The 27,740-nt window shown below is 40.5% G+C and overlaps 3 protein-coding genes across 8 annotated transcripts in view; 2 read left to right on the forward strand and 1 right to left on the reverse strand.

Moving 5' to 3' along the window:
• Positions 1-21: 21 nt before the first annotated feature.
• Positions 22-6,754, forward strand: vstm4a (V-set and transmembrane domain containing 4a). Its single transcript, XM_088385399.1, has 8 exons — positions 22-275; positions 1,584-2,036; positions 4,487-4,540; positions 4,631-4,738; positions 4,853-4,886; positions 4,966-5,114; positions 5,521-5,585; positions 6,169-6,754. The coding sequence occupies exons 1-8, from the start codon at positions 227-229 to the stop codon at positions 6,319-6,321; spliced, it is 1,065 nt and encodes a 354-aa protein (XP_088241525.1). The 5' UTR covers positions 22-226; the 3' UTR covers positions 6,322-6,754.
• Positions 6,755-8,087: 1,333 nt separating this feature from the next.
• wdfy4 (WDFY family member 4) overlaps positions 8,088-27,740 on the reverse strand; it is a 40,673-nt gene continuing 21,020 nt past the window's right edge. For all 6 annotated transcript variants that reach the window (XM_088385388.1, XM_088385386.1, XM_088385385.1 and 3 more), the window contains 29 exons: positions 27,489-27,615; positions 27,247-27,398; positions 26,606-26,844; positions 26,419-26,525; positions 26,129-26,320; positions 25,624-25,733; positions 23,468-23,545; positions 23,194-23,385; positions 22,652-22,727; positions 22,315-22,544; positions 20,775-20,923; positions 20,600-20,711; positions 19,673-19,758; positions 19,533-19,595; positions 15,904-15,946; positions 15,450-15,569; positions 15,012-15,135; positions 14,805-14,914; positions 13,734-13,884; positions 13,514-13,605; positions 12,524-12,733; positions 12,349-12,454; positions 11,146-11,303; positions 10,847-11,005; positions 9,966-10,145; positions 9,650-9,832; positions 9,015-9,111; positions 8,363-8,492; positions 8,088-8,281 (listed from right to left, as the gene is read on the reverse strand). In XM_088385388.1, the coding sequence (XP_088241514.1) occupies positions 8,218-8,281; positions 8,363-8,492; positions 9,015-9,111; positions 9,650-9,832; positions 9,966-10,145; positions 10,847-11,005; positions 11,146-11,303; positions 12,349-12,454; positions 12,524-12,733; positions 13,514-13,605; positions 13,734-13,884; positions 14,805-14,914; positions 15,012-15,135; positions 15,450-15,569; positions 15,904-15,946; positions 19,533-19,595; positions 19,673-19,758; positions 20,600-20,711; positions 20,775-20,923; positions 22,315-22,544; positions 22,652-22,727; positions 23,194-23,385; positions 23,468-23,545; positions 25,624-25,733; positions 26,129-26,320; positions 26,419-26,525; positions 26,606-26,844; positions 27,247-27,398; positions 27,489-27,615 (3,840 nt within the window). In that variant the 3' untranslated portion in view covers positions 8,088-8,217. The remainder of the gene's footprint in view (positions 8,282-8,362; positions 8,493-9,014; positions 9,112-9,649; positions 9,833-9,965; positions 10,146-10,846; positions 11,006-11,145; positions 11,304-12,348; positions 12,455-12,523; positions 12,734-13,513; positions 13,606-13,733; positions 13,885-14,804; positions 14,915-15,011; positions 15,136-15,449; positions 15,570-15,903; positions 15,947-19,532; positions 19,596-19,672; positions 19,759-20,599; positions 20,712-20,774; positions 20,924-22,314; positions 22,545-22,651; positions 22,728-23,193; positions 23,386-23,467; positions 23,546-25,623; positions 25,734-26,128; positions 26,321-26,418; positions 26,526-26,605; positions 26,845-27,246; positions 27,399-27,488; positions 27,616-27,740) is intronic.
• Positions 16,760-20,447, forward strand: lrrc18a (leucine rich repeat containing 18a). The gene is made up of 3 exons (XM_088385406.1): positions 16,760-17,634; positions 17,715-17,794; positions 18,670-20,447. The coding sequence occupies exon 3, from the start codon at positions 18,674-18,676 to the stop codon at positions 19,484-19,486; it is 813 nt and encodes a 270-aa protein (XP_088241532.1). The 5' UTR covers positions 16,760-17,634; positions 17,715-17,794; positions 18,670-18,673; the 3' UTR covers positions 19,487-20,447.

The raw sequence follows: 27,740 nt of genomic DNA on the forward strand, positions 1-27,740 counted from the left end.
TACGTTTAGCAGGACAGCGAGAGAGCAGGGATGTGAGAGCGAGAGAGAGAGAGACTACTGGGAGAACGAGTGGGAGTTCCTAAGTGGGAACAGAGCAACTAGTGTTTCATATTACTGCAAAAAGAAGAGAAAGAGGGGAAGAGTTAATGTGGCCCAAGGCGGCAGTGGATCGCTTGTTTTAGCGTGCTGCAGTATAGTGGGTTTATGGATTCACTGAGAGAGGACAATGTACATCTCTGTAGTGCTGCTGGTCCTGACTAAAGCTCTGCTCACAGGTAGGTTTGTCTTGTTTATTACAAAAAAAACAGTGAGCTTGCATGCAGCGAGTGCAAAAAATGCATCTGTAAATGCGTGACATGAAACCTAAAATTATAGGTTCCGTTACTTTAAGATATAAGTAGAGAGGAAAAAAATCACTGCAGTATGTTGAAGTTGAACGAGGTCATTTCACACTTCTGACTAGTGACGTGAAAAAAAAACTTCCATCAACTCAGTAATATATTGCGTATTAGGTTTGTAAGACTCTACTTTGTTGCCACTCTTGTCGCATTCAATTTGGGAGCATGCACAGAAATGCACAAAAACTTCCATCAACTCAGTAATGTATTGCGTATAAGGTTTGTAAGAACCTACTTTGTTGACACTTTTGTCACATTCAATTTGGGAGAATGCACAAATACTCGGGGAGATTCCCAAACTACTAACCAAAACAACACTGGGTGGCATCTGGTCCATGTTCTCTTGTTGTCTCTTCTTTTCTTTTCAAGTCTGTTTTGGGCTTACTATATTGTATCCTACAAGCAGATTCCTTTTTTTATTTCTCTTTTGGCTCACACATCTTGTGTCCAGACTCCATGTCTCGAGCAGACATGAGTTGCCTTAACTGGCTGCAGAACAAAACATCACTACCTGCCGGGAAGCAAAACAGCAGCACACGGGGGAAGCGTTTAGCAGAGGATGGGGCCAAATTTCCCTGGCTAAAAACATGACGACTTCAGATGGAGTGGTGTGAATCTGGGTGTGCATGTAAACAAAATGCTGCCATTATGTTGAACTGGGAGGAAATCAAACGCGCTGCATAAATGAAAAAAGAAGAAATGAGCTAACAAATGTAAACAAGGGCATGAGATGAAAAGACACCACGGGGCGCTCTGTGTATCTTTGTTAGTACAATCACATAGTGGAAATTGGCTTTATTTTAAATCCGCAGCTTGCGCTCTTTAAATTATTAACAAATGCTGTTATCCCCCATCAAAAAAAAAAACACAAACATTTTTTTTTTTGGGAAGCTAGAACGGATTATTAACGTTTCCCTCCATTTTAATGGGTAACAACGTTTTGAGTTCAGAGCATGGTCACTGGATTAATTAAATGCACATTTCAAGAGACCACAGAATAAGTTTCTCTATTTCCCTATAGAATTAATCATTTTAAAATTTGCATTACATCATTGGTCAATTAAAACTTGAGAATTAGTAACTATTTTTTAAGATTAAAATGAAATCTTTTGCATCTTTCTACTTACAAATTCAAATGTGACCTCTCTCTTAGCTACTATTTGTGTTTTTATGTTTTGTCAATAGAAATATGTCATGCCCTGAACGTGACTGTGATCCCGGCGCCTGTGGTCTCGGCAACCGAGCGGGACAACCTGACACTGTCCTGTCTGGTATCTCAGAGAAAGAAGAACGGCAGCCATCTCATCCTCCGCTGGTTCTTCTCCCCTCTGGGTGCTCCCACCCCTGTGCCCCCTTTACCTCCCCCATCTCCTTCCCCCGCTGCCCCCGAGCCCTCCCAGGTCCTCATAGTCAAAATGGGCATCAAGAAAATCAAGCTGTACGGAAACTACACACGGCGCTTCCCCCAGCCCAAGTTTCGTCTTTATGAGCAATCGGAGGGAGAGGTATACCGCTTGAGGATTCTAAACGTGACTGGGATGGACCAGGGCTTCTACACGTGTCGGGTGCACGAGATAAGAAAGTACAGGAACATATGGAGAGCATCGGCCAATGGAAGCAGCACCACACAGTTGACAGGTAACTAAAACAATTGCCTTCTGCGTGAGAGAGCTTAAGCCTGAAAACACCAGCTGCAAATTCTGTCCTCCAAAGGCCGAATTTGAAGGCCACATGACGCAACTTGACCCCACGCACCAGCAATGTATAACATCACTCTGCCTTCAAATCTGGCTTTTGTTCCCCAAGTGAAGGTCGCTTTGAATCACACTTTCGCAACTTTTGTTGTATTTTCTGGTAGTCTGCATGCTCTATGCTCCAATGCTGCTTCTCACAGCTCAGTTTTAGAACCACACTTTTGATTGTCAAGGAGATATCGTCGTGTGTGGTGTGCTATTTTGAAAATTGGTTAAGATGAGGCTTTCTGTTCTTTGTGGCTTGGCAATAGAACACTGTATTGGATCAGAAATGATTTTGCTGTTTTCTGAGATCTAAAATAAACATGAGAGGCAGGATTTATGAGAATAGGTGTGTCTTTACACATCGCCGTCTTGCCAAACCCCAAGATGACTCGATTGTGGCCTATCCCAAAAAAAAAATTAAATGAATGGACCAACCAGGACCTTGAGGTTAAGAAGAAAGAAAAGCTGTATGCTTGTAAAATGAACTGATTAGAGTTAAATGTGTTGCCATAGCACCAGTTAGCAAAATCGGACAAAAAAAGGAAATGGATGGATGGAATTCTTCAAACAACAAAAAATGAAGGTGTCCTTGATATGTCATTGAATCTACAAAAACTCTGAATACATAACTTTTTTTCCAGACATTTTATGTGACTCTCAGAGGACTGAAATGGGAAAAAAGTTCCCCAGCCCTAATGCAAAAAATGTTACTAACAAATCTACTGAGTGGCAAGATGGTTGTTGATGTCATGTTCTCATAGTAATTAACAGGAGAAGCCGAACGTTCATCACATTGCAATAAAAGTTCAACCATCTTCCAAACAGTTTCCATCATCTCCGCCCCAATTCGCACATTATATATAAATCAAACAATCTGGCGTGTCGGGTTCGATTAAAAGAACCGTCAGTTATCAGCATCTTTTTAATCATCAGTTGATTCTGGCAAGCAAGTGAAGTCAAACACAGAATCCTCATACACACAGCCAAGAGAAACTGGAACGGAGAAGAGGGGGAATTCTGCTGTCATTGAATGGAAAACTTATTGTCTGGAATACCAGGGCATCCCTAAGTACCACAGGCATGAAATCCATGGTACGGAAAGAAGCAAACATTGAAAAAGCAAATACAGTGCTATACTGTAGCTTGATCATTTGTGTTGAAGCCATGCCCCTCCCTCTATATGTGTGTGTGTGTGTCCCATTTCAGTGGTATTTCCATATAAAAACAATGAGCTCACACAGCCAAACCACATGCAACAATATCACTCTGTGAATGAGTGCGAGCAAAGGTAGCTTGTTGCTGAGCTGGCCATGTTCACCATCTCCAAATAACATGACTTCAGCATTTTGAAAGCTCTTTTAGTTTCTCACCCAAATTCACTACCACAATAAAGCTCAGTGATTGCACACTAAATTGTTGTGGTTCGATGCAGCCGCGGTGTTGTCCGTCTATATGACGCGACAGCTCGACAGTCTGTTACAGCTCTTTTGCATACTTTTGGGCACTTTTGAGAACATTTGCACAACGCCCTGTCCTACATTCAGGCCAGTGCCCCACTGACCACGAAGCCACGCGACCGCAGGCATCTCTGACATGTACTCGCCACAGAAGCAAACAAGGGCTGACATTAAAAAGGCAAACAAATTCAAATGCTAAATCTGACTGAATCTTAAATTGGGGATCTCCTCTGTCTGATGGAAAAAGACTGTGATATGGAACGCTGGAACAGCTACGCCAGTGGGTGATGCCAAATTGTGTCAACATTTAATAATCATTCATATTTGCCCTTAAAAAGAGGGGCAAAGGCGTAATCACTCCTATTTGTGTGTTTTTTTATTTTTTTTGCAAAGCCAGCTCTCCAGGTATACCTAATAAAATGGCCAGAAAGTTTAATTTGACTAAATGTATATATCTTTTTCCTCCTGTGACATTTATTAGCGCCATATTCACATGTGACAAGTCAATCACAGTTGATATATTTTACGAGTTTATGCGGCGTATGCATTTAAAAGACATATTAAAAAGTCATTAAGGGGTGCTTAGGTTAAGTCATTTATGTACGTAGCCTGCATTCATTCTCCTCAACCTTTTGCTAAATACCCCTGGCCTGTTCACGCCACATCATTCATTGACACATATGCACTGCAACGTCCTCATTCATTTATGGTGTGTGTGTGTGTGTGTGCACCACTCACCCACCATTTCAGCCTTTTGTGATATTTCTGGAAACCACAGAGGCTGTCTAGCCTCGAGTGGGTCAGTTTCTTCAGAAAACAGCAATTTACAAAGATGCTTAGTCTGGACTGTTTCTCCTTCTTAAATGTTTTTTTTTTCTTCCCCTCTCTCCAGTGCATTTTACACCAGAGGCTCGTAGAGGTGAAGGAATTTGGCGTCTGTTATCAGGTATTCCCCCGGCCCTTAGCACTAATGTTGTTTCCCCAACTTTAATGGCTGGTTTTTAATGTTATTGTTCCAATGCGTTTGTCTTACTAGACGTGAACATGTGTGCTGTGCTGATCTGCTCGCTGGGCTTGCTCTCCATCTTCCTTTTCACTCTCACCATCACCATCCAGCACTTATACAGGAGACACAGGCAGAAAGGTCACTTCCATCTGCAAAGCACATGAAACAATGCTGGATTAATAAAACCTTGCAGCACAATTCATTGCAGCACCTTGGACAACCTTAGACTTTTGTATTTTTGTTTCTCCACAGAAAGTTACCTTCTGGTCAAGTGTCCAGAGAGCAGGTACGATCAATGTGTCGTCATTAATACGAAACAAGACTTAACTTATTATTCTAAGTGTTATCATCTCTGCTCCATGCAGCTCCGGAGAGACAGTAACCAGCTCCAGCAGTTCTTCTAGTTCCTCTCCAAGAGCACACAATAAATACAAGATTCAGAAAAGTGATATAAAAGTGGCGTTAAAACCCCCAAAGGTGCCTGGGGAGCCACCACCACTCACACCACCTGCAGGTAAAAACATCAGGGTAGTTTGAGTTGTTTCACAAACATTGCAAGACAATGGGTCAACTCAGCAGAAATGTTTTTGCACCTTGAGTGTGAAGTGATGTCTGCGTCATAGTTTCCAAATGCTTTAAAGAATAGCAAGGGCAGGACTTGAGGCTCCAACCCCCTGTGACGCTAAGAAACTGAATGAGAAGGTTAAAATAACAGCACATGAAGGTATCATTAGAGAGGCAGTATAATTCAATTTGCAGCACCATGAAAACAACAAGCTAGAGAAAAACAGAGAAGGAAACTTTATACTCTTATTTGAGCAAAGTCCCACATCAAGAATTCAAGTTAGAAGCATCATCAGTAAAACAAAAGAGCTTACACGTAAAAAAAGACAATTATTTACCTGTTTTTATTTTTGCAGTGCCTGCGGCTTCAAAAAGACCCCAGAAGCCCAAAAGGTCAAAGGTTCCAAGGAAGTCTGCCACTGTAAGTCTGTAACTTCAACATGTCCTCTTCTGATGTCAGTAATAGGACAAAATTAATTTAATCATTTTTAAAAGGCACTTGTAAAATTATTGCAGCTGAAACGTGCAAGAGGGAATATGTCTCATGACCGCGTGATTGTCTACAGGAGTTTATTGCTCTGACTTCATTCGGTTACGAGTGTGATAATTATATTTATCGCTATTGCTTCTCAAACACAATTATTTATTTAGGGTGCTTCACTGGTTTTATTTCTACAATTTAACTAGTAAGTTCAAACAGAAGAAAAGTAGAAGAAAAGTACTCCAAACACTTTATTGTAATATTGGAATCATAAATTAATTTTTACACAATTTTGAAATTAAATTTTTTATTACATTTATTAAATTAATTCTTGATTTGAATGAACTATTTTAAAAAGAAAAATCAATACATAGGACTGTTGCAAACACAAATGCTGAGCAGGCAGCATTAGCCGTGCAATCGTTATTTTTCCCCCAAACCTGATCTACTGTCACGAAATAAATATATGCGTGTATGCGGTCTTTTCGTATTCCTGTCTAAATCCCCCCAATCCCGTTGGCAGCATCAAGCACATAAGGATGACAGCCTGACATACGCGGAACTAGAGTTGGTCCGACCAACCGTGGAACCCCCAGCTTCGACCAGTCCAGACCCCGACCCTTCCAGCCCAGACACGGTGTACGCTCAGATCCTCTTCCAGGAGAAGCAGCTGTAAATACAGCAGCTCAATCTGAACCCATGGATGTCTCACTACCTCCCGGATAGGAAGACATGATTGGGTTCCGGAGTGAGGATGTGTATTTATGAACATGCAATCTGACAATTAGCATTTGTTTTTTTTGCGTGTCTATGAGCACCTGGTTCCAGTCCAACACAGACATTTTTGAGGGGCCTTATTTTATTGTTTGCTTTGTCGACATCTCTGGTCTGTGATCCAGATGTTCATAAGAATGCTCTGTTATTGCTGAGTGGGGGTTCAGGAGAGAAATCATTGTCAATGCTCCTTTTCCTCAACAACACTGCAACCCTCAGCTTTTTACATAATAGTTTACAGTGGAAGAACCCTAAAAATAATAAATACCAATGTAAAATATACATATATGCCAATGTAAAATATTTGTTTCATATAAAAACAGTTTCTAAAATGATCTGGTGATTTTCCTGTGTCATATTCATAATATAATCCATGAGCAAGACGTACAATAATTAATGTTACTATTTTACGGCATTTATTTACGCAGTCAAGGTATTAAAATTTCACATAAAATTTTTATTCCAACGCTGCAGATAAAACCCATCTTGATTCAAAGAAGCTTAAAAAACAATTACTGAGATATGACTGTAAAGTTGTTTGGTTACCCCTTACTACTTACATGTCCAAATTCTAAATATCCCTGTGAAAGAAGTGTGCTGTCAGAGCGGATGTGTATGTGAAAGAACCCTGAGATAATTATTGTTATGATTTGGGGCCAAGCACATAAACTAAATTGAATTGAACTGCGGATCACAGGGAGTCGATCGAGGCAAAATGGCCTCGGCAATTAGCCGCAAATAACACATTTTGGGGGGTGCATGCATTACGCTCAAGCAGGCAAGAAAGGTGAAGGTCGTGAGGCATTTCCTGAAGGTCAAGTTGAAAAATAGAAGAGCAGAAAGATGCGCACACTGTGAGTGGGAGAGGCAATGATGATGAGGATGAGGATTCTCATCATCCCCCACAGTTCACTCTCGTCGACCAGGATGAACCCGCTAATGACGACATTTATTCAAATTAGACTAATTGTAATCATGGTTAATAATTAGCTTTACAGTGCAGTATAATTGGGTTAGGCTACAAGATGGTTCTGCCTTGGCGCTATAATTTATTTGATTTAATTACTGTGAAGAAGCAGACGCTTGGACATCTCTATCATAAAACCAGCCATGTAGAAAGAATGGAGCGGCCGTTGTCTTTAGAGAAGGTCATTGGCGGCTCTCTGGGAAAATTACGACGACTATTTTCCACTCTATTAAGCTACTTCACTTAGCACAATTAGCTGCACACACAAAGGTTAAAGACAGAGACCTCCTCCTTTATGACGGAGGAGATCGCATGTGCAAGGAAAAAGTGCCACAAAGTAAGACTGAGGTCCTTTTTCAAACCAGTTTCCAACCAGGGGCCCATGTAAACTAAAAACTATCCAACAATCTTCCAATGTCTGATTGGACCTATTGCAGCCAACTTCAACCAGCAAATCACATCTGTAAGGCTGACAAGCAGTGTAAAAGCACTGTGAAAAAATAACAATCACACTGGCCAAAATAACAAAAAGAGGATGAGAGAGACCCAAAATTAATTAATAACACATTATTGGAAACATATTTTGACCAGTAGAACTATTCACAATGTGGTAAAATGGTCCCATACCACAAACATTTTGCAGAGCTAAACACTCGCAGCTGGCCTGCTGAGCTCTACGAATTAGTGCAAATAGTCACCAATAGCTACAAATGTTTAATTCAATTTGCAAGTCAGTATTTACATATAAAGGTAAAGTACTAAATATTCACATCCGAGGTAAGGTTCACTACTTTTCAAGTCTTGAGGAAAAGATTGAAGCCACACATGAGCTTACTGGCAGGTCCAAGTGAAAACCCGACCCCAGGCGTCCCCTGCCAGCAGCGTGGCATGGCTCCTACAAAAAACACACTTTTGTAACCTACTCAACACAACATGATTAAGTCCACCGGTTTTCAGTGTGTTATCATGTAAATACCTGGACACGGCCAACGCTGTGATAGCCGGATTAGTTTTGCTTCGATGCTGCGACGCAGCCTGACTTCTGTTCAGTTCCCGACACAACACCAGACGTCTCTTCCAACGTTTCACCTGCTGCGAGTTGCTCGCTATGGAATGATGATAATCAGTATTAGGCATTGCAATTACTTCTCAGTGGTCAATAAGCTGCCAAAGTGTAAAAAAAATCCCTTAAATGTAAATGTTATGTTAAGAGTAGTCTAGGTGTAATTTGCCCAGCGCAATGCTGGAGTGAGGTGAAGAGGGGCTGTAACCAACCAACGTATGCCAAATTGGATCTGGGTATTATTGCTTTCTAAATTATACGCGCACACGAACGTCAGCAGATTCACTCATCAGTGTTTACTGCCTGGATGTTTAATAACTTTATAACAACATCCTTCCTGCTAGCCCTAACACTAGCGAGGGATCTGAAAAAGCACACAGCTTGCTCGGAGAGGAGCGCTTCAAAATAATCATCTCACACTTAAGGATTTATCTAATTAGAGGCGTGATTTCCGTGTGAAACTAAAGAGTAAAAATACTTTGGGTGCAGTTTTCCACTCGGCCACTCCCTTCATCTTGTCTGTTATAAATAGATCTATATCGGATTGTGAAGCGAGCGGCATTACCGGCGCTCTCTGCCAGCGCTGTTGGGTCTCGCCCTGGGGACACGAGCTCTTCTGGAGGGCCAGTTAATTGTGTTCTGGTGTACTCGCTCCTCCATATCTATGTGAAAGACACGTAACGAGTAGCAAAATCAGACATAATTCAACATAATAGCAAACACGCACACACGCGCAGCAGGGTACGCGCACTCTCCATAACTCAAGGTAATAATAAAGTAATAATACCAATTGTGCGCATGTGTTGGCATTGGCACCCGTTGCCTCGCGGGGGCCTAATTTAAGAGTTTGCAGTTTGATTGCAGCAAGGCAGCATTATGCTTATATTAAACACACGCAACCCATATGCTGTTATTATTACCTTGATGGACACCAGGCCGCAACCTGAGACGCTAACAGCAAAGTAATGACATGCGTTCAAACACTAAGCTGTATAAAGCAAAACAATAACTGCAGTCTTGTACCTGTTATGGTCACAAAAAGTGCAGTGACTCTCAATTGGAGGTGAGAGAAATTCGTGGCCATATTTTGTGCTTCTGTTATACGTTATTTTGATATACTCATTTTGGGACATGCGTTATTGTGTTCATCTTAGTTCCTTAAAGTGCTCTGTAAGGTACTTAGAGTTCTATAATACTTGCCCGTATGATGCCATCGGCACAGCCGGTGACCACGACATTCCTGGCGTCCCACTCATGTCGCTGTGTGAAGCTGACACAATGGATGTCAGCTCGAGGCCCACAGGAAGTGTCGGTGCAGGCCAAAAGCTGACCCTTCATCGTCCACAAGTGGAGCATAGGCCCAGCACATGACGCAATCTCACCCTTGGACAGAGCAGTGCAGCGTTAACGCCCTTCACAAAATAGAGGAAATGCAACAAGCAGCCTCCCTTCCTTATTCGGTGAAAGGCGTGAAGACGTGATGGCGCTGAGCCAAACAAAATATGACACAACTTACCGTGAGGTCATTTATAGCCACAGCACAGATGCTGCTTGTATGTCCCACCAGCTGTGTGATGTAGCTGAGCTCCTCCAGATCCCACAAGATGCATGTGAGATCACCGGATCCGCTCACCACTAAGCTATGGACCTCAGACACAGTCATGCATGTCACCATGTCAGTGTGGCCGTATAGCGGCTGTGGGGAAAAATGATATGCAGAACAGGGCGATTAAAAAAAAAAAAATCTGACATACATTCATATTGTAATAAACGAAATGATCTCAAATTTGAACAAGATGTGTAATAGTCTGAATACAAATACACTATTGGAAAAGGATTTCAGAAGCAAATTAAAAGAGGAAGGCCAAAAGGACGATATGTCTCAGATAGTGCTTTCTGAAATTTTTAGTTTTCAATATGAAACCAATTTAATTTTGTTTAATTTGGGTATTTATTTAGTCATACTCTGATTTCAAAATGTGTTTTATCTTTGCTTCCTTTATTTTTCAATATGAAGCCAATTAAATTTTGTTTAATTTGGGTATGTATTTAGTCATACTCAGATTTCAAAATGTGTTTTCTTTTGCTTTCTTTTTAACACCCTGTATATGCCATCAATGTAATTAAGGCAAGTACCAGATATGTTTCAAATAGGGACAAAATAACCACCAATATTAATTCATATTTAATTTAATATCATTGTTTTGTATATAGCAGGTGGGAGGCAACATATATTTTACAAAAAAATAGAATAACATTGACAATATTATTTTAGTTTTGGTCAAGTCAAATATTAGTATAATTTAGGTCAAGTAAATTTGAAACAAAATGGGAAAATTCAAAGAGCCAAGAAGAATGTTACTGTATGTTTAAAAAGAAACATGCAGCCAGACTCACCCGTCTGAGTTTCATGTGGATGACTTTGTCCTTGTTGATCAACACATCCCACACACAAACCACAGCGCTGCTTCCTGCAGTGATGATGGTCGTTGGGTTGGGTCGGACAGCACATGTTGTTGCCCCCCAGGCACATAAACTCTCACACACGGCAAATGTCTTGAGGTAGACACGTAAGCGCAAAAGACATGAGGACACTGTACTGTTACTGAGGATTTCCATGCAACATATATTGTAGTATTGGGTCTGCAGTCATTTCATTTTGCTTTCAATCATGCATGAAGACATTAAACAATTACCTTTCCAGTAGTATAATTTCCAAAGGTGCAACTGTTGTCAGGGAAACCCCAATTGAAGGAGCAGCTCAATGAAGGAGACAGGAGGAGTCGGTTTCTCTCCAGGATCACCACGTCTTTTTCCAAACACACTATTTGACCCACTGGACCTCTTGCTAGTTCTGAAGAAATATCATAATGTTATGTGACAGTGAGCGTGACAGGAAATGACGACAAAAACCTAAATCCTCTCATTTAAATATCTATCAATTTAATTTGTTAGCAATTGTGACCTAGCTTTGACTTAAAAAACAGGATTTGACTACGCTGAGTCAGCTCATGCTTATATAGAATGTCATTTGATAAATCACAGATAATGTCAGACGCCAGATTACATCTGGCTAACACCGGTATCCTAGTTGTTGCATGTTCGTGTGTGTGCATGCATGTACATGTGTGTGTATGTGTGTGTTTGAGTGTGCTTGTGTGCACGCAGAGCTGTAATTGCTCCTGTAATTGACCTATCCGTACAAGCACAAATCATTACATCCTGTCACCAGCTCTGCACGGAAAATCCCCAGAAAGTAGCTAAGACCCGGCATTCCTCCTCCTATTCATCTCTATCTGCTTATTGATCAGATCAGACACTCTAAGATTTAATATGAAATGTAATATGCAGGAATCTCTCCCTGAGCATTTGCAGATTCATCTCCTCTCCCTCAGTGGGCCTGTAGGGATATTCAGATTATTAAGTAGAGCTCAGCAAAAGAGTCATCTCCATATCGTAGTTCACAGATAGTGCCTTCCTCTCTGTCCATAGCGTAAATTAAAATATGGATGCTCTCGCGCCGTTGCAACGATCCCCCGGAGACCGCGACACATCTTGTATACAATAATTGGCGTCAAACGGTGTGAGATAAAATAAAGGCGGGGAACAACACAAAGTGGTGGCAGATGGAGATGACAATAATTGCATGCTATTTTATGGATTGTAACAATAACAAACAGAAGGGCCCAAAATGTATGTGTGAAACCAGTTCAATTCATTATTATTGTCAATAATTCATTCTACAGCAGTTCAATAAAAATAAATTTAATGTATATTTGTTTTATTTCATTATTTTTAGCATCATTTTATTTACAGTACGTAGTAAAGTAACAAACGCTCAGTGGTCCAGATTAAAGTATGGAGCAGGCCAATGTGGCCCGCCCCTTCTTCAAACATACCTCGAAACGGTTGGGCAGTAGTCTTGAGTTTGTCGAGAGTCATGAAAAATGGAACTGGGTGAGATGGTGATGGCACTTCTTTCTTCGGATGGGGTTTAGTGAAGAGCTATGGCAAGAATACAATGTTGTTGTTTTTTTCATTTGGGTCACCAATGTGCAATTTTTTTTTTTTTACCTGTTTGGGAATTTGGCCAAAGTTGCTGACATATCCAAAGATTGTGCTCCTAATCAGCGGATCTTTAGCATCCTGCCGACCTCTCTGGGCATAAAAGTAAGGATGGAAGGTGTTGACACTTTCCACAGCAGCAGGGCCTTGCTGTCGGTAGCCAAAGATCAGGTCAATCCACAAGTGGAGGTGTGCGCTCACGTAGTCACTTTCCAAAGCCTGTTATAAAAAACACAGTTTATTGTTGCAAACCACTACACTGGCATGCACAGCGTCGTAATTACAGTGAGGCTAAAGTCATCCGTCAAACTTTTAATATGAAACTAGAGCAACACTTATTTTAAAATGCACATGCAGTCCAATTAAAATAACAACACAATGTTTTTCTTGAAAAGTCCATTCACAAGTAAGATGCTGCATAGTTATGAGCGTTATCACCATGTTGGCATTAAAGAAATTTGTCCGGAATTAGCTAGAGATTGTTTTTGAAGAGTTAATAAAGAAAAAGAGGACATAAGGACCTGCAGCATGCTGGCAAATATTCTTAATCATCCCACCCTAGCGTAACAATGAAAAAAAACTCATACTGAGGATACCTATATTGTCCTAATTTCATTTGTGTACGGAAGACAATCTTCAAAAGTTACAAATTTTATGCTCATGGTTGAGTAGATTGTGCCATGAAAACAGTGAAGATACCCCAAGATAGATAGAGGAAGGAAATGAGAATGAAGAGCAAAATAAAAAGCAGACATCCAGCTGAGAAAGTGGAGGGAGCCTGCAGACATGACGCATTGTGGGAAAAAAGAAAGACCCGCTTTGGGTTGTGCTGAATAGGCTTGTCTGCTGCTATGTTTTTATTGAAAAGCAAGAGAAGTGGCTGATATGAGAAATTTGAGGATAACATTTGTTTAGTGATGAACAGCAATATTTGGTCTTACGGGAAAACGCCGATTAAGTTAAGTAAGTGTCCGAAAGTGAGGGGGTGAGGTCACTGACCTCACGCTGGATTCTAATGAATTCCTGAGGGTCATCTTTGGCCCATGCCGGCAGCTCCACATCTCCCAGAGCGGTTCCGTCCGCCATGCAGCCTAAAAGAAGATTTGTGTTATCTCTAACACGTTTTGCAAATGTTTGGCGACCTACTTTTGGGATGAGATCACCTTAATATTGAACTCAAACTGATATCGTCAATTGAATAAGCATTTTAGAGCCTTACCCAGCTGCATGTGGTTGGAGTTGAGCAGAAAGTCCGGCAGGTAGTAAAACTCCGGAATCAGCTCTCTGACATCACTCATGTTATCTCGGGAGGCTGACTCCCATTCCTTGTTTACACTAAAAAACATCCGCTCGGGGATATCGAACCCACCCTGTGAAAAGAGAAGACAGATAAAGTAAAAACTTCACGTTATGTTCTATTAATACAGTAGTCAGAGAAGGCAACCTCACTGCAGACAAAGGAAGCTTTTCATACTTCCGTAAATTCCTATAATCTGTGATGAAAATCTCATGAGAGGGAATGTAATTTAGGATAAAACAATTATTGAAATGAATGAAAATAGCTTATATATTGATAAACCAGGTTAGAGATGGAAATCCAGTTATGGATATTACAACACGACTGTTGTTCGCCTCAGCAGACAAAAAGACACCAGACTAGCATCTTTATTGCTTTATTCTGACTATCAAATATGCATGCCTTTTCATTATAATCAATTGGACGCCGTATTGGAAATTTGCAACATCAATGGCTATCTTTTGTGGGCTGCTTTTGGATGCCTCATGCAATTATTTGCATATATATTGGAATCTCACCAGATTTTGTTTTCAAAAAGAGACAAAACCAACAACAAATGCTGCACAAACAGCTTAACAGTTTATTAATTTTACTCCTTGAAATGTATTTTTTTAACAAAAAAAATGTGTGAGCTGCAGATTTTGTATGCGCCAGTCTGTGCACTGACAAATTAGCAGCTGACTAATATTTGACTAATATTTTTTAATTTCATCTACATTTCTATTCATTACAGCTGCTGTATATTCATTTTAATTATTCTAATCACTAATAAAGACCCTATCCATACATTCAGAAATCCCTTCATATTTGTGATGTGACAGCTTGATTAAATTTTTTTGTTACATTTTTATAAATTATGAGGTAAATTAATGTTCTGGATGATGAACAACTCATTGAATCAAAGATGAAAGTTCCCAAATGATCTAATTTTCGCCCAAGATTGACTAATAATGACAGTGTATGTTCGTGCTTACAATTTATATTGTGTTATACCTGCAGTGTCTGAAAGGTATGAGAAAAAGGCTCCATGCGAACAAGGAAGGAGGCCACAATGATGGCTGAAGAATAGTGGGTACAGTAGTGGCATCGTGCTGACAAACCTCCTAAAACAATTGAAAAAGAAAACCTGGCATGTTGAATACGAGGTGTAATCCACTGCCAAATATAAGAATTAAGGAAAATAAGAAGCTGGAAAGATACCTTCACCCTCATTATGCTCCGCTTCTTCATATCTCTGGATGAACATCTGCTTTCTTTTCTCCGTCTGAGCGCCCATTGGTTTGGACAGGTCTCGGAATGTTGCGGGATCTGACAGGTCCAGTGTCTGGGTCAAATGTTAGATAAAGGTTTACAATAATAAATCACTCATTGCATCTTATTTCAGTTTGCATGACTGTTAATTAAAAAAGAAATGGTCATTGGTATGGTTGAGAGTGCAGTGATTTTTTTAGCAGGCACCATCAAGTGGTATGTAAAAGAATTACTGAATTCAAACTTTGCATGATGCTGCATTAACTGTAAAAAAATATTTTATACTTAGCGTGTGTGATCATTATAGCGGGATTTGGAAAACTACATATTTAGGTGCTACATGCTGTGACATGTTCGAGAGCCACTGGCCTAGTTTAGAAACTGTACCTCCGACTTGTAGTCAGCTAGGACCCAAGGAAACACAGGATATTGCATGAGGTCATTGTATGTTCTCCCACCAAGAGTATTCAAATGCATCAAGTACTCGAAGTTACTGATCTCCCCTTTCTGTGGGACGAAAACGTAGACAGAGGTAAAGAACACATCAAGCAATGTTCAAAGTAAGGATAAAGAAAAAAATTGGCGTGCATGGAGAACGACATTAGTCTTTACTTAGCGTTGATGGTGTGAACACAGTAATTATACTTCTTATTTGAAAGATGATGGAGACCGGAGGGCAACATTACTACCTAATAATGCTTATTCTCCCATTTTAATTGACTGTATTTTAACCTATGAGTCATATGTTCTGAGGACAGATGTTGCTTACGCATTGATCTGGTGCACAAACAAAACTTAAAGTGGATGAAAATAACAGAAGAGATTCTCATCTGAGTCATACCTGCCATTTAACAAGGGTTGTCTTCTCAACCGCGGGAGTCTTCCTGATGCACAAGAAAAAAAGTAGCTTGTGTTAACACCATAAGAAAAACATTTTTTTTTTTTTTTTAAACCACAGATGTAATTGTTATACTCGGTTCCAGGCAACTGGTGACGATAGGAACTGTAAAACAGCAGAAGTAAACAGCAACATTTGTGTGACTTGGACCTTTTTTTTTTAAGTATAGACCACTGCGGTACATTTCCCAATTCACACAGTTAATCTTGATCTGCTCAATTTTATCCTGTTTATGGGTAAACCATTTCAATCATTTCAATTGTAGAATAAGCTTTCCCTTCAGTGTCGCTCCAACAGTACTTTCATTATTTGCAGATCTTATTACTGAATTATTTTCATTTCTTTTTTTTACCCTGACCCTCAAAGCTCAGTGTTACTCAAGTTAAGCAAGTGATCAAGGGTTTTATCAGTTTGCTTTCTGCCCAATATAACAAGTATTTGATAATGTCCTGCTGGGTAAAAGAAAGGTGTCTTGAATTTACTTTAGTTGTGATAGGTCAATAAAGTTCTTCAGATTATTTTTTCACGAAATCAAGTAAGAAAATCTAACTGACCAATAAATTGAGTATATTATAAGCATTGTGTGAATAATACAGTTTCTAACTTGAGCTTTTAGCTTAATGAACTTAATTAAAAATACATTCGAGTCATGTTCTAAAATGGATTGTTAATATTAACAATAATAGTAGGTAAGTGGTGAACACAGTTCGTGCACGTTATTTATGTCGTAACGCACACATTGGGTCTATGCATTTCAAGCATTTGCTGTAGACTCAACAAGTAAATGCAGAACGGCTGAAATCCTGAGTTCAAATTATTGGTTATAGTAGGTTAACTCAGATTCCAGTTAATAATAGGCGACCTTAACTATCACGTTCAAGGTGACGTCATCGCTTTCCGCGACGACACAGTTTGATGACGTCAAACGTAAACAAACCGTGGATCGGAGTTACCGATACAATCGGTGCGGTTGGTTATAGAAATATAAACGAAATGCGTCGCTTCACTTTCAAACTTCTGTAACACCACTGTTGCAACGCCATGTGGATGTAACCAGAAAATGTCGTGACATACAAATCCGTTTTTTAACCAAACTGGTGCTAAGACCTCCCAACGAAGGGTAGAGAAGAATTAAGGCAAAAGCAGTCGCTGCCAGATCGCACAGATGAATGGGCGTGTTGCGTGATTGACAAAAGTTATTCTTTCTCTTCAAAAAGACGCTGCAATTCAATATTGCAATGCAGTGGCATTTATATTACAAGACAGATTACATTTAATTGCTTAGTGTTACATTAGGTTTCTAGTTAAAGACTATATATATAACAAAGTGATAACTGACAGTGTTTAATTGTTTCCGTTACTTCCACACTGATAGTTAATCTACGCAAGCATGCATATCTATGTGAGATTGTAATGAACATTTCATAAAGTAATTTACTCGCACAAGACAATCTATCCAAGTTGTTTAATTTAGATTAGGAGAGCATTCATTTGCTCCTGAAATCTGCTTCCCCCTCTGTGGGCCCGTAACGTGACAATACAATCCTGCTGCCAAGGACCCCGCGTTGCTTAGTAACAATGCCAAACAAGAGAAAACTTGCATTTGCCGTGTGGAGGAAAGAAAACATTGCATTCCCGAGTTTTCCTCTCAACTTTGAGGATGACAATCACCAGGTATTACCTCAGTACATTGTCTACATGCTGACAACTAATTTGTTGCGATGGTCAAACCAGCGTTTCCTTTTTTGGCACAGGGTCTGATGCTGCTGGTAGGCTTTTGAAACGGAAGACTATCACCACTTTGTTAAGTCGGAATTGGGAATACATGACTATGGTGAGTAAAAAAGATTCATTTATGTTGATATTAGTCAAGTATAATTGAACAGATACATTTCTAAGACCTCACACTTCATCCAATAAACCCTGAACAAATTATTTTGTAAGCCTACACTAAATCAATCATTGGCTTTGGCCCAGTATGTGTTATCTAATTGCAGGCAATAATTTCATGCAATAGTTTTCTATAGGAGGTTATAATAGAACAAGCACCAGTGGATAGCCCCTCTCATCCTGAGGATGATGAATGAGGCGAGAGAGGGCCTTGGGGTGTAACACAGACACAAACACTGCGTACCTTTCTCTCTTAGACAGGAGGGGGGGCAAGCCTTCATCACATGCAAAATATCCCATAACTATCATTTATCAAAGTCCTGATTTTGACTTTTCACTCATGTACATCTACTTTAGTACAGTGAAGTTGTGTATGTAATTACACTTGCGTGCCCCTAGCACCCCAAATAAATAAACACGCACTTCCGTTCCTGGCCAAACAACACACTCGGTGATGGAGCATCAGCACTCATTTGTTTTTGCTGCATTACCCAGTGTCGCCTCTCTGCGATTGTTCCCCAGCATTAGCCTTAATTAGAGAGTCGTGCTCTTAAATACCCCCATGGGCAACACCGGGTGAGCGCGTGCTAGTTCAAACATAACACTACGCGCGCAAACACACACACACGCATACAAGCTCTTAATTCCTCAGAGAGAATGCTTTTCCCATTGCCCCCGGTTACACATGAGCCTTTCATAGTGTGTGAATAAATCACATCAGCCGTGCACATCAATGCACACTGCAAATGTATTTTAAATGTTGATATAAGCCCGAAATCGTGAGCTCAATCATGTGATTATTCCCTGTGTGTGTTACAGCACCATGCCCAAAAGGAAAGCAAACACGGGGACACAGGTGACACTCAAGTATGCCAAAAAGGCCATCCGGATGAAACCCGACGGGTGGCGGCGACTCACACTTAGCAACATGGGCATAACCATTTTCCCGAAGTGTATCTTCAACCTGACTAATATGGATGAGTTGGATCTCAGTCGCAACCACATACAAAAAATCCCAGAGGGCATCGGGAAGTTGTCATCGCTCAGGTGGCTGGACCTTCACAGCAACAAGCTGGAGTCTGTGCCCGAGTCCATTGGTAAACTGGCGGGCTTGACCTATCTCAACCTCTGTAACAATCGTCTCACCTCGTCAGGTTTGCCCACTACGCTGGCTTCCCTTAAAAACCTGACGAGTCTAAATCTGGGGTTGAACAAGCTGGATGCCCTGCTTCCTACTATGGTCCCTATGGAGAGCCTCCAAGAATTAGGCTTGTTCGACAACCTCTTCACCCGCCTCCCAGACTTTGTGAACGCACTCCGCAATCTGGCTAAAGTCAACATAAAACGGAATCCCTTGCTGAAAGTGAATGAGGACGGCGAGGAGATGGAAACTGAAAAGTCAGACGACGACGACGGTGTGTACCTTGTCCACGAAAGTAGACTGTGTAGTGTGTGTCTGAAAATATGTAAAGACCCAGGAGGAAAGCATTTGAGAGGAGATTGCATGAGGGAAAAGTTTGAGGACAAAAGGGCTTTTTCGGGACTCGTGACACCGAACTCGGTGGCTGCGGCCAATCAGGATGTGTGGAGAGTTAAGAAACGAGAACACTTTCAAATGTTGGAAAGCAATATTTAGGTATGAAAGCATTTGCTGTGTCAGTAAATGACTGTTTCTTAACTACCTGGCATTAGCGATGATGTCAGCAACGCCTCTGCCTTTTAATGATGAGACCACCTTGCACAACCTGCAAGACAGATTTTAGAGCAAGGTAACACTCATGTCAAGAGATGTCACATCTATCATTCGGAGAAGTCTTTTTACCGTTGGTATGCAGAGACATGGTTTTTATTTATAAACACCAAGAAGGCTGAGTGGCCATTTTTCATGAAGACCTCAATGGCATTGTCCTATGAAAAAAGACAGTGTTTTACTTTAAGGTAACATTGCATGGTACTAATTTTAAAGGTATTTCAACTTCAAGATCAATGATGGAAAATGCATGTGTTTAGCATATTAAATGTTTTACCTAACGTCAACCTCTAAAGTTGTGTTTACAGAACTTTCAGCTGACCCAAATAAGAAAGTTGATGACTCCCCAGGAAAGAAACAAAATGATCAACGTATGCATCAAATTACAGAGGAAGGAATGAAAGATGATTCAGCGCAAAAAATAAGAATCAAAAATCCCTTAGTCAGTGTTATTTCACAGGTGTCAAACACATGGACCGTGGGCCAGATTGTTTTCTGTTCAAAACTACTTAGCCATCATCAAACGCTAACACTTGCACTCGTCTGTATGCTTCGAGGGATTGGTGTTAGACGATATTGGTGTTGATTTTTCATTTTGGATGTCATTAAATCTGCCCCTGTTTACACAAAAGACAAACATTTATGCATTCTGTCCTTTACTGTCCAAAATAGATACGTAAAACACAGAAGTGGTGTTCAGGTAATCCACAGTATGGTCTGCTTTTTTTTTTTGTGCCATGGTCCGGCATATCTTTGGTACTATATTATTTGTGCCTAAATGGGAACCGCTGTATTTGTCTCTCTCAGAATGATCTCTTTGTTTTTTTTGTTTTGTTTTTTTAACCAAACGTGCATTTTGTAGTATATAGTTGAATATTATACTTATTTCAAGTTATCCTCATTCAAACAAAACTGAATTGTAAACTAGTCAAATCATCCTTTTAAAAATCACATTTCATATATATGAATGCATGAAATTGTCAGTGTGGGATATTTCACCTCTAACAAGAAGCGCATAAATCGGGCTTCCTTGATATCCTCATACAGCCAGTTTCTGCAGCTTGATGTTGACTCCTTACTCAGCATGCTGGAGATGAAGGAATCCCTCACACTGTAGAAAGAATTTTGAGGCTCAAACGTGTTGTAGTGCAATTGAAAATGTACATGGTCGTACCTGCTGGGGTGGTGCTTGGTGCAGCAAACGTCTCCAGATGGAGTCAGAGTGAATCCTTCGCACAAGAGTAGACTTTCTTTGGTGAAGAGCAGCACCCCTTCAGTCACTTGGAGGCCGCTCACCATCACAACACACATCTTTGCTTTGACCTAAGCAAAAGATTCATTGAGCACGTTGCATATTCAGCCAACACTTGATTGATCATTTTAATCACATATTTTAATCATTATTAAAAAGACACCATTGAGCACTTCATTATGGAAGCTGATTGATGGGGACGAGAAGGTCTGGCCCCTTTTCCAGCACCTTCATTCAACACCAAAAGGACCCACATGCTGCTTTCAGGGCCGGTTGGAGCTAATGCTAACTGCATAGTGTTAATGTGCGTAATTCTATTGTCTCTCCCCTCATTTCACAGTGAGTGTGCACACCTGGCTGCCCTGCTGTGTTGGCCCCTCTGGGACGCAGAGCCCAAAAACCATATGGGGCCCCAACATAGCTGCAGGGCCCTCACAATTTATACTAATCAAATCAGACTCTCTACCCCCCCAGACATAAGAGTCCCACTTGTGAAGGAGGAGGAGGTCTTGCCTGGCCATTATTAGGGGAATTAATCACTGTCACATACACAATGGGCAACCTGCTAAACGATCAGAACCTCTTGTCTGAACGCACACAAACGTACGCACTATGATGAATAGTGTCACGTGAAAGCCTTTAAGAGTCAAAGTGAGTCTCAGAGACACGGCACATCATTTTTACCCATGGTTAGATTAAATGGCAATATCCATCAGCAAACACAAGCTGCAATTTGCTCGATTGGCCCTAACAATGACTACGTAGATTTCATTAAAAAAAAAAAAAAACTAGCTGGAATTATTATCAGCAACAATTGAATACATAACAAAAAATGTGTTTGCTTATCTGTGTATTGTGCAGGAGACAGATATGCATTATGAGTCCGAGAGAGATTTAGCTGCTGATTGGGAGGAGAGAAAAGAAGGACTTTATTGACAGAGCTTAATGTCAGACCATTGATTTCTCCCCACACACATTACTGTCATAATCACACTATTGGCGCTGGAAAGCTAATTATGCGTGGGTCTGCTTTTGTGTGTTACTGTCCACGTTGTGTGTTAATCTGTAGCCGTGTGTGCGTGTGCATTTCTCAAAGCTAATGACTGTGTTCATTTGACAGGATGCTCAGCAGGACTCACACACTTGAACCGCTGCGAGACAACTACACAGATCACACACTTACTAAGCAGATGTAAGACAGCTTGCATCACCTCCTACTGTTTTTATTAATACATCTGTCAGAAACATTAAAAGGCGCGGCTGGTTGCCAGCGCAAAGAGAATCCCTGTCAACATGTGCTGTGCAACTCAGTTGAAGAATGAAAAGAGCTGAACTGGGCCTTACTCTAATGAGGAAAAATGAAATCCTGATAGCTGCATTGAGCAATTAAAGTGGCTCACTCTATTACTGATAATTATTATGATAATGGCCAGCATACTACGATAATTTCGTGCCACAGTACCTCTTCTCCGTGATGCAGCTCCTGCAAGATGATGCGAATGTCAGCACAGGTTTGCGTGTGTGAGCAGGGCTCAGAGGTGAAGCGGTCCACACCGTCTTCAGAGGCAGAAGATGTTTCATTCAAAACAGGAAAGAAGGTCAGCTGGTTACAAGCCTGTCCTCCATCCTCATGTTGAGGATGTCCTCCATCCTCTTGAGCCTCGGTGCCAATGTCACTTAGACTCTTTGGTTCTGGTACGAAGGGAAAACATGACATTGGCACTGAGCAATAATAATAATAATAATAATAATAATAATAATAATAATAATAAAAACACTGTCTTTTGTGTTTGTTTTACCAGTGTCAGGTTCTGGCCTGCTGTTGCTTTCTGCAGACGCGACCTTCCTCGAACCCAGCGAGAGGGCTCCTAACACCTTCAGAAATATCATGAAATTATATATTATTTGGGGAATTTTATTTTTATCACCGTTATTTTTATAACCTTTTTCCAATATTGCTAACAATGAATGGGCCGATGCTCTCCTTTTTTTTTGTGATTGCGATAAAAGCAATGTGATGATGTCATCCAATCTGACTGTGGAATGAGCTATGTGAATGCTTCATACAGTTGCAATATAAAAGGTGATAGACAAATGCAGAATTACGTTAAAGTGGATGAAAGCACAGCTAATATGTATTATCTCTATGGGGAAGTTTTAGATTTACTTTCATCTTGTCAAAAAATATATATATCTTGTTCTGTCCGAACATTCAAATTCTGACCTGTTTTCCGCTCATGAAAAAAAAACTCTGTGTCAGACACTGCAGACAAACAGTCATAAATCCAAAGTATCCCAGCGAGACATATGCAGAGATTGCCTTTTGTATTTATTACTGTACCCGTCTGGATCGTCTCAATTCCTTTCTGCGGATGCGTAGTCGGGTGCGGTTGGGCCCTTCGGCGGCGTCTTGCACCCAGTTGCGACTGAGCAGCACGCCCGGACTCGGCCCAAACACGGCTCTCTCCCTCAACAGCTCTCCCTCCACAAACAGCCATTGCGAGTTGACCTGATCCCATTCACTGGCTCGTAACTAGGTCAAAACAAAAAGACAGGGACAACAAAGATAAAGAAATTGCTTTCAAAATACACTCCAAAAAATATTTCCTTCAAACCTGCAAGTGGTTTGTCCTCATATTCTCAAACATGCTATTGCCCCTTTGCTGGTGCGACTGCATGTGCGACAGAAACTCCTGCAAAAAAAAAAACAAGCAAAATAGTGCAAAGCAATCATTTCACGCACACAAACATTGTATATTCATATTGTTATTTCCTCATGCAATTACAATCCATTCATACAATTACATTGGCTCTAAATTGCATTCACAGGGGCCAAATAAGCTAGTGGCTACAGACTTACAATAACCCCTGTCTGAAAATGTAATCCTTTGTTGGTGTGATCTAATTAACATAAACATTAATATCAGTGAGCCACAGCACAGTAGGGGGCAAGGTAAATGTGCGTGTGTCGATTAAAAGAGAAAAGAAAAAATAACAAGCGAAGCTGTGTTGACACTGCAGGATGCTCATGTTGAGCAGACACACAGGGATCATATTCGCACTGTTAACTGCTTCATTAAGCCCATCATCACAGCAGTGCTCGCTGAGAGACGAGTGAAACAACATGTGTCCATCCTCGCTGCTGACCCACGACGACCATTTCACTGAAGGGATGAACACGCAGTCACTCTTTATATGCACTCTTATTTACAGATGCTAATTTTGTGTTTTGGGGTATAACCTTGGAAATGAACAGCACAACAGGCAGCAAAAAAAAAACAGTTTTATAAAAAGAAGCATAAATTAAACTCATTCGGAAATAAACCCATGACAATCAAGTTTTGATTTGAAAAGCCTGCTGAAGAATGGAAACGGCATAACGTGTCGTTCGAAATGCTGTGCAAAGGGGGATTATGAAAATATTACAGAGAGGAGAGTAATAACAAAGTTTGCAAAGCGGGGCCGTGGCGTTACAGATAAACAGCAAGTCATCTTGCAATTTCATTCCTTCAATTGGACAAACATAAGTAATATATAGCATTAATTACCCTATTTAGTAGATAGGAGACTCATTGGCTTTTAAATGCTGCATTAAATGCATAACTCATCCCTTCCCACTGCAATTAACATCCGAACATCACACTCATTTCCATTTTAATGACTTCCCAACAATACGCCACCTTTGATGATAAGGCAACATAATGTCAACTTCATTTTGGGCTGGTAGGGAATGTGTAATGAACTTAACGTGATCATTAGTGCTGTTAATTATCTGCGTAATGCGAGGACACAGATATGATTATGGAAACGGCATTGGCTGATGAAATAATTCTTTGGAAGGCTTGCAGTGAGACTGCCTATCAGTCACTATGTTTCCATTCAATACCTACAGAAGGCTTTGGGCCTGCTTTTATGAGGCTGAACTGAACTGTACAGTAATGTTAATATCGGAGACGGGACGGGAAAGCCACGCTCAGCACACTGTAGTGCTGAATTAATGTGGATCCCCGGACACATCTCTCACTTGCCAAATAAAGGCCACGAGTTGATGACCCAGAAATTAATTATTGTCTCACTCATTTCTTTGTGAGGCTCGGCGCAAAGTAGCTGAACGTTCTGACGACACGTGAATTGGTTTGGAAGAAAATCTCAGAGCGGCTCAGAGTGACGTTATTCAACAAAGTGCGTGGAAATGTTCTCTCTTGCTTCTTCTCATGTGGAAAAAACAATTCATCACCCTGTGATAGCCTGTCAGATACTGATATGATAAAGAACAACATGAAATGAATAATGTTTTCATCAAATTGCTACCACTATAATTGCCAACCCAATTTCAGTGGCGGGCAGGAGACGTGCACAAAGACACACACGTACACTTTCCAGGGCTGGGGCAAACACAGACGCGGTAATTTCATGCCTGTGTGCTTGAGTAATATGTCCCTGCACCCTGCTCCAGATGGCTCAACGTCTTAAGCGTTGTGGGGGAACTAATGATGTGGACCACGTGTTTCGGGGGGAAAAACAACAATAAAGGCGTCTTTAACCTTCAGCGGCAAACAGTGTGTTGCGGCGAATGTTCTTGTGAATGGGCCGAGCAGATATCAATTACTATGCCCACTCAGGGGCAATCAACTGTGATCTTCCAAATCCATTTTAAGAAATAATAAAAACACTCCCACAGGGCTGGATGGCCCACAGCACAAATAGAGCAGCGAGTGACTTTGGAATGCGTGTCGGTTGGTTTTATTAATGAGGGGATGCGAGTACGTACCTCCACTGTCACCGTCTCCTTGTCCTGCCTTCCCATAGCTGAGCGTACTGCACTGCTGATGATATCAAACTTCTTCAGAGGGTTGCTGGCCATCGCTTGCTTATGGTATTCTGTAAGGGAATTAAACAAATGTCAACGTCAAGTGCAAATTTCAAAAAGGTTGCTGGCCCCTGACATGCTATATGTCTTAATATGGCCATCATATCTCATTACATACATACATACATTACAATAAATCATATTGCATGGAATCATAATTTATTTTATTCATATTAGTATCATATGTATGCATATTTGCTTTTAATTGTAGCATAACCAATGGCACGAATTGAGCTGTATCAAAATATATTATAATTGATCGTATTGTATAAACATCCAAATAATTTCAGGTTTTTTTATTTTTTTATTTTTTTATGTTTATTATATGGTATCTTATTTTATTAAGTTTTACTCTATCACATGTTACATTGTTTCCTAAACACAATGAGGCATCGTAAGAGCTGACCTGAGTGCAGCAGCCAGGCTTTGTGCGCTACCTCCTCCCACAGTGGGCTGATGTCCTTCATATTCACAGGTGCCTTCTGAGCAGTGTGGTTGACTGAGATCTCAATTTTATACGCTGCTTCGAGAGTGTGCCGTCGCTCTGTCATCACCTTGGACCAGCAGGCCTTTGCTAAGGACACCAACTCTTTGTCATCTGAAACCAATGCAGATTTTTCCTAAACTCTTTCAAGCATACAAAAGTGTTTTGAATATATACAGTATCAACAAATGGTGAAGTGGGGGATTTCATACCAGTGGAAAATTCTGCCCCGGATTCTATGTCCACTTCATGCTGTGTTTTGGTGGGATAAAAGTTGCCTGAAACTTTTTGGGCTCCACACATAAAACCTTCCGGGTAACTTCAGGAGAGAAAAAAGTGAAAAAATCACGTTTCAGTTTCAAATTGATGGTTACAATGCAAATATGAGTTAGCCATTACCTGCCAGAGCCAATCAATAGCAGACAATGAAGAAGGCACGTAATAAAGTTCACGTTTGAATTGTATGTTGCCAAGAGAACATCCCAGCGATTATTGATTGTTTGGAATGTCTTAACCATGCCCTCCAACTGGGCTCTGGAATGGCGTGGTTGGGAAAGGAAGTAGAGCACGGCCTTATTTGTGCAGGAGTAGAGAGCTGACACGGTCTTTTCCTTGTGAGTTTGTCCTCTTTCCAGGGCCTAATGTAGAAAGAAATAATACTGCTTAGAATGAAATATCTGTGTGATCTATATCTGCATAAATTTGTATATTTAGTAAACTAATCGTGAGATTAAATAATGTTTTATTTTTTGATAATGTAATTTATTTTTTCCTGTGATCTTAATAGAAGCAAAATCAGAAACTGAACATTTTTCCTTTTTTAATTAAAAAAAAATCATAACAGGAGAAGCTTCCTACTCAATTGAGAGAATGTTTCCCTGGCAAATAAAATGTAACGTTAATGCCTCGTGCAATTAAATTATATAGACAGATTGTCAGATTAAATCGATTAAACAGAAATCTAAGCATGTCAAACACAGCATGAGATTTTTTTGTACGTATAAAGAACATGAGCATATGTGCGTGTGGGCTCATCTCACCACTACAATCTGATCTGCGAGGAAGTTGACTAAATTCTCAGAGGACCCCAGGAATGTTCCGTTGTAAAGTGCCTGCACCAGAACTTTACTGAAGAGCACCACATTACCCATCAATGTGCACATCTGGTCTGCAAGTCCCTGCCCTTTGGACCCTAAATAATATACAGTATTACAATACTGAATTAAATACAAATAAGTGAATTAACAGGTACATTTAGGAATACAAATAATCAACATGTTACCTCGTGATATAAGGTGGGTGTAATTTTCTTTATCATTGCTGAGCATATAGATGATGTCCATCATGAACTTCAGCAGCTCAGTCTGGAAACTCTGCCTCTGCTCCAACGATGCACCATCTGGGCAGAACTATAATATTTATGATTATTATTATTATATTTTAGAGCTTCCTGTAACATGAGACTGGAAAACACTCAGCACAGCCATTCTGCTTTTATTTGTTCTTCTAAGTACAATCATTCCATCATTAGTGC

The sequence above is a fragment of the Syngnathus floridae genome, chromosome 9 (genome assembly GCF_059516105.1).
Source record: "Syngnathus floridae isolate MCC-2025c chromosome 9, RoL_Sflo_1.0, whole genome shotgun sequence".
NCBI classification, from domain to species: Eukaryota; Metazoa; Chordata; class Actinopteri; order Syngnathiformes; family Syngnathidae; genus Syngnathus; species Syngnathus floridae.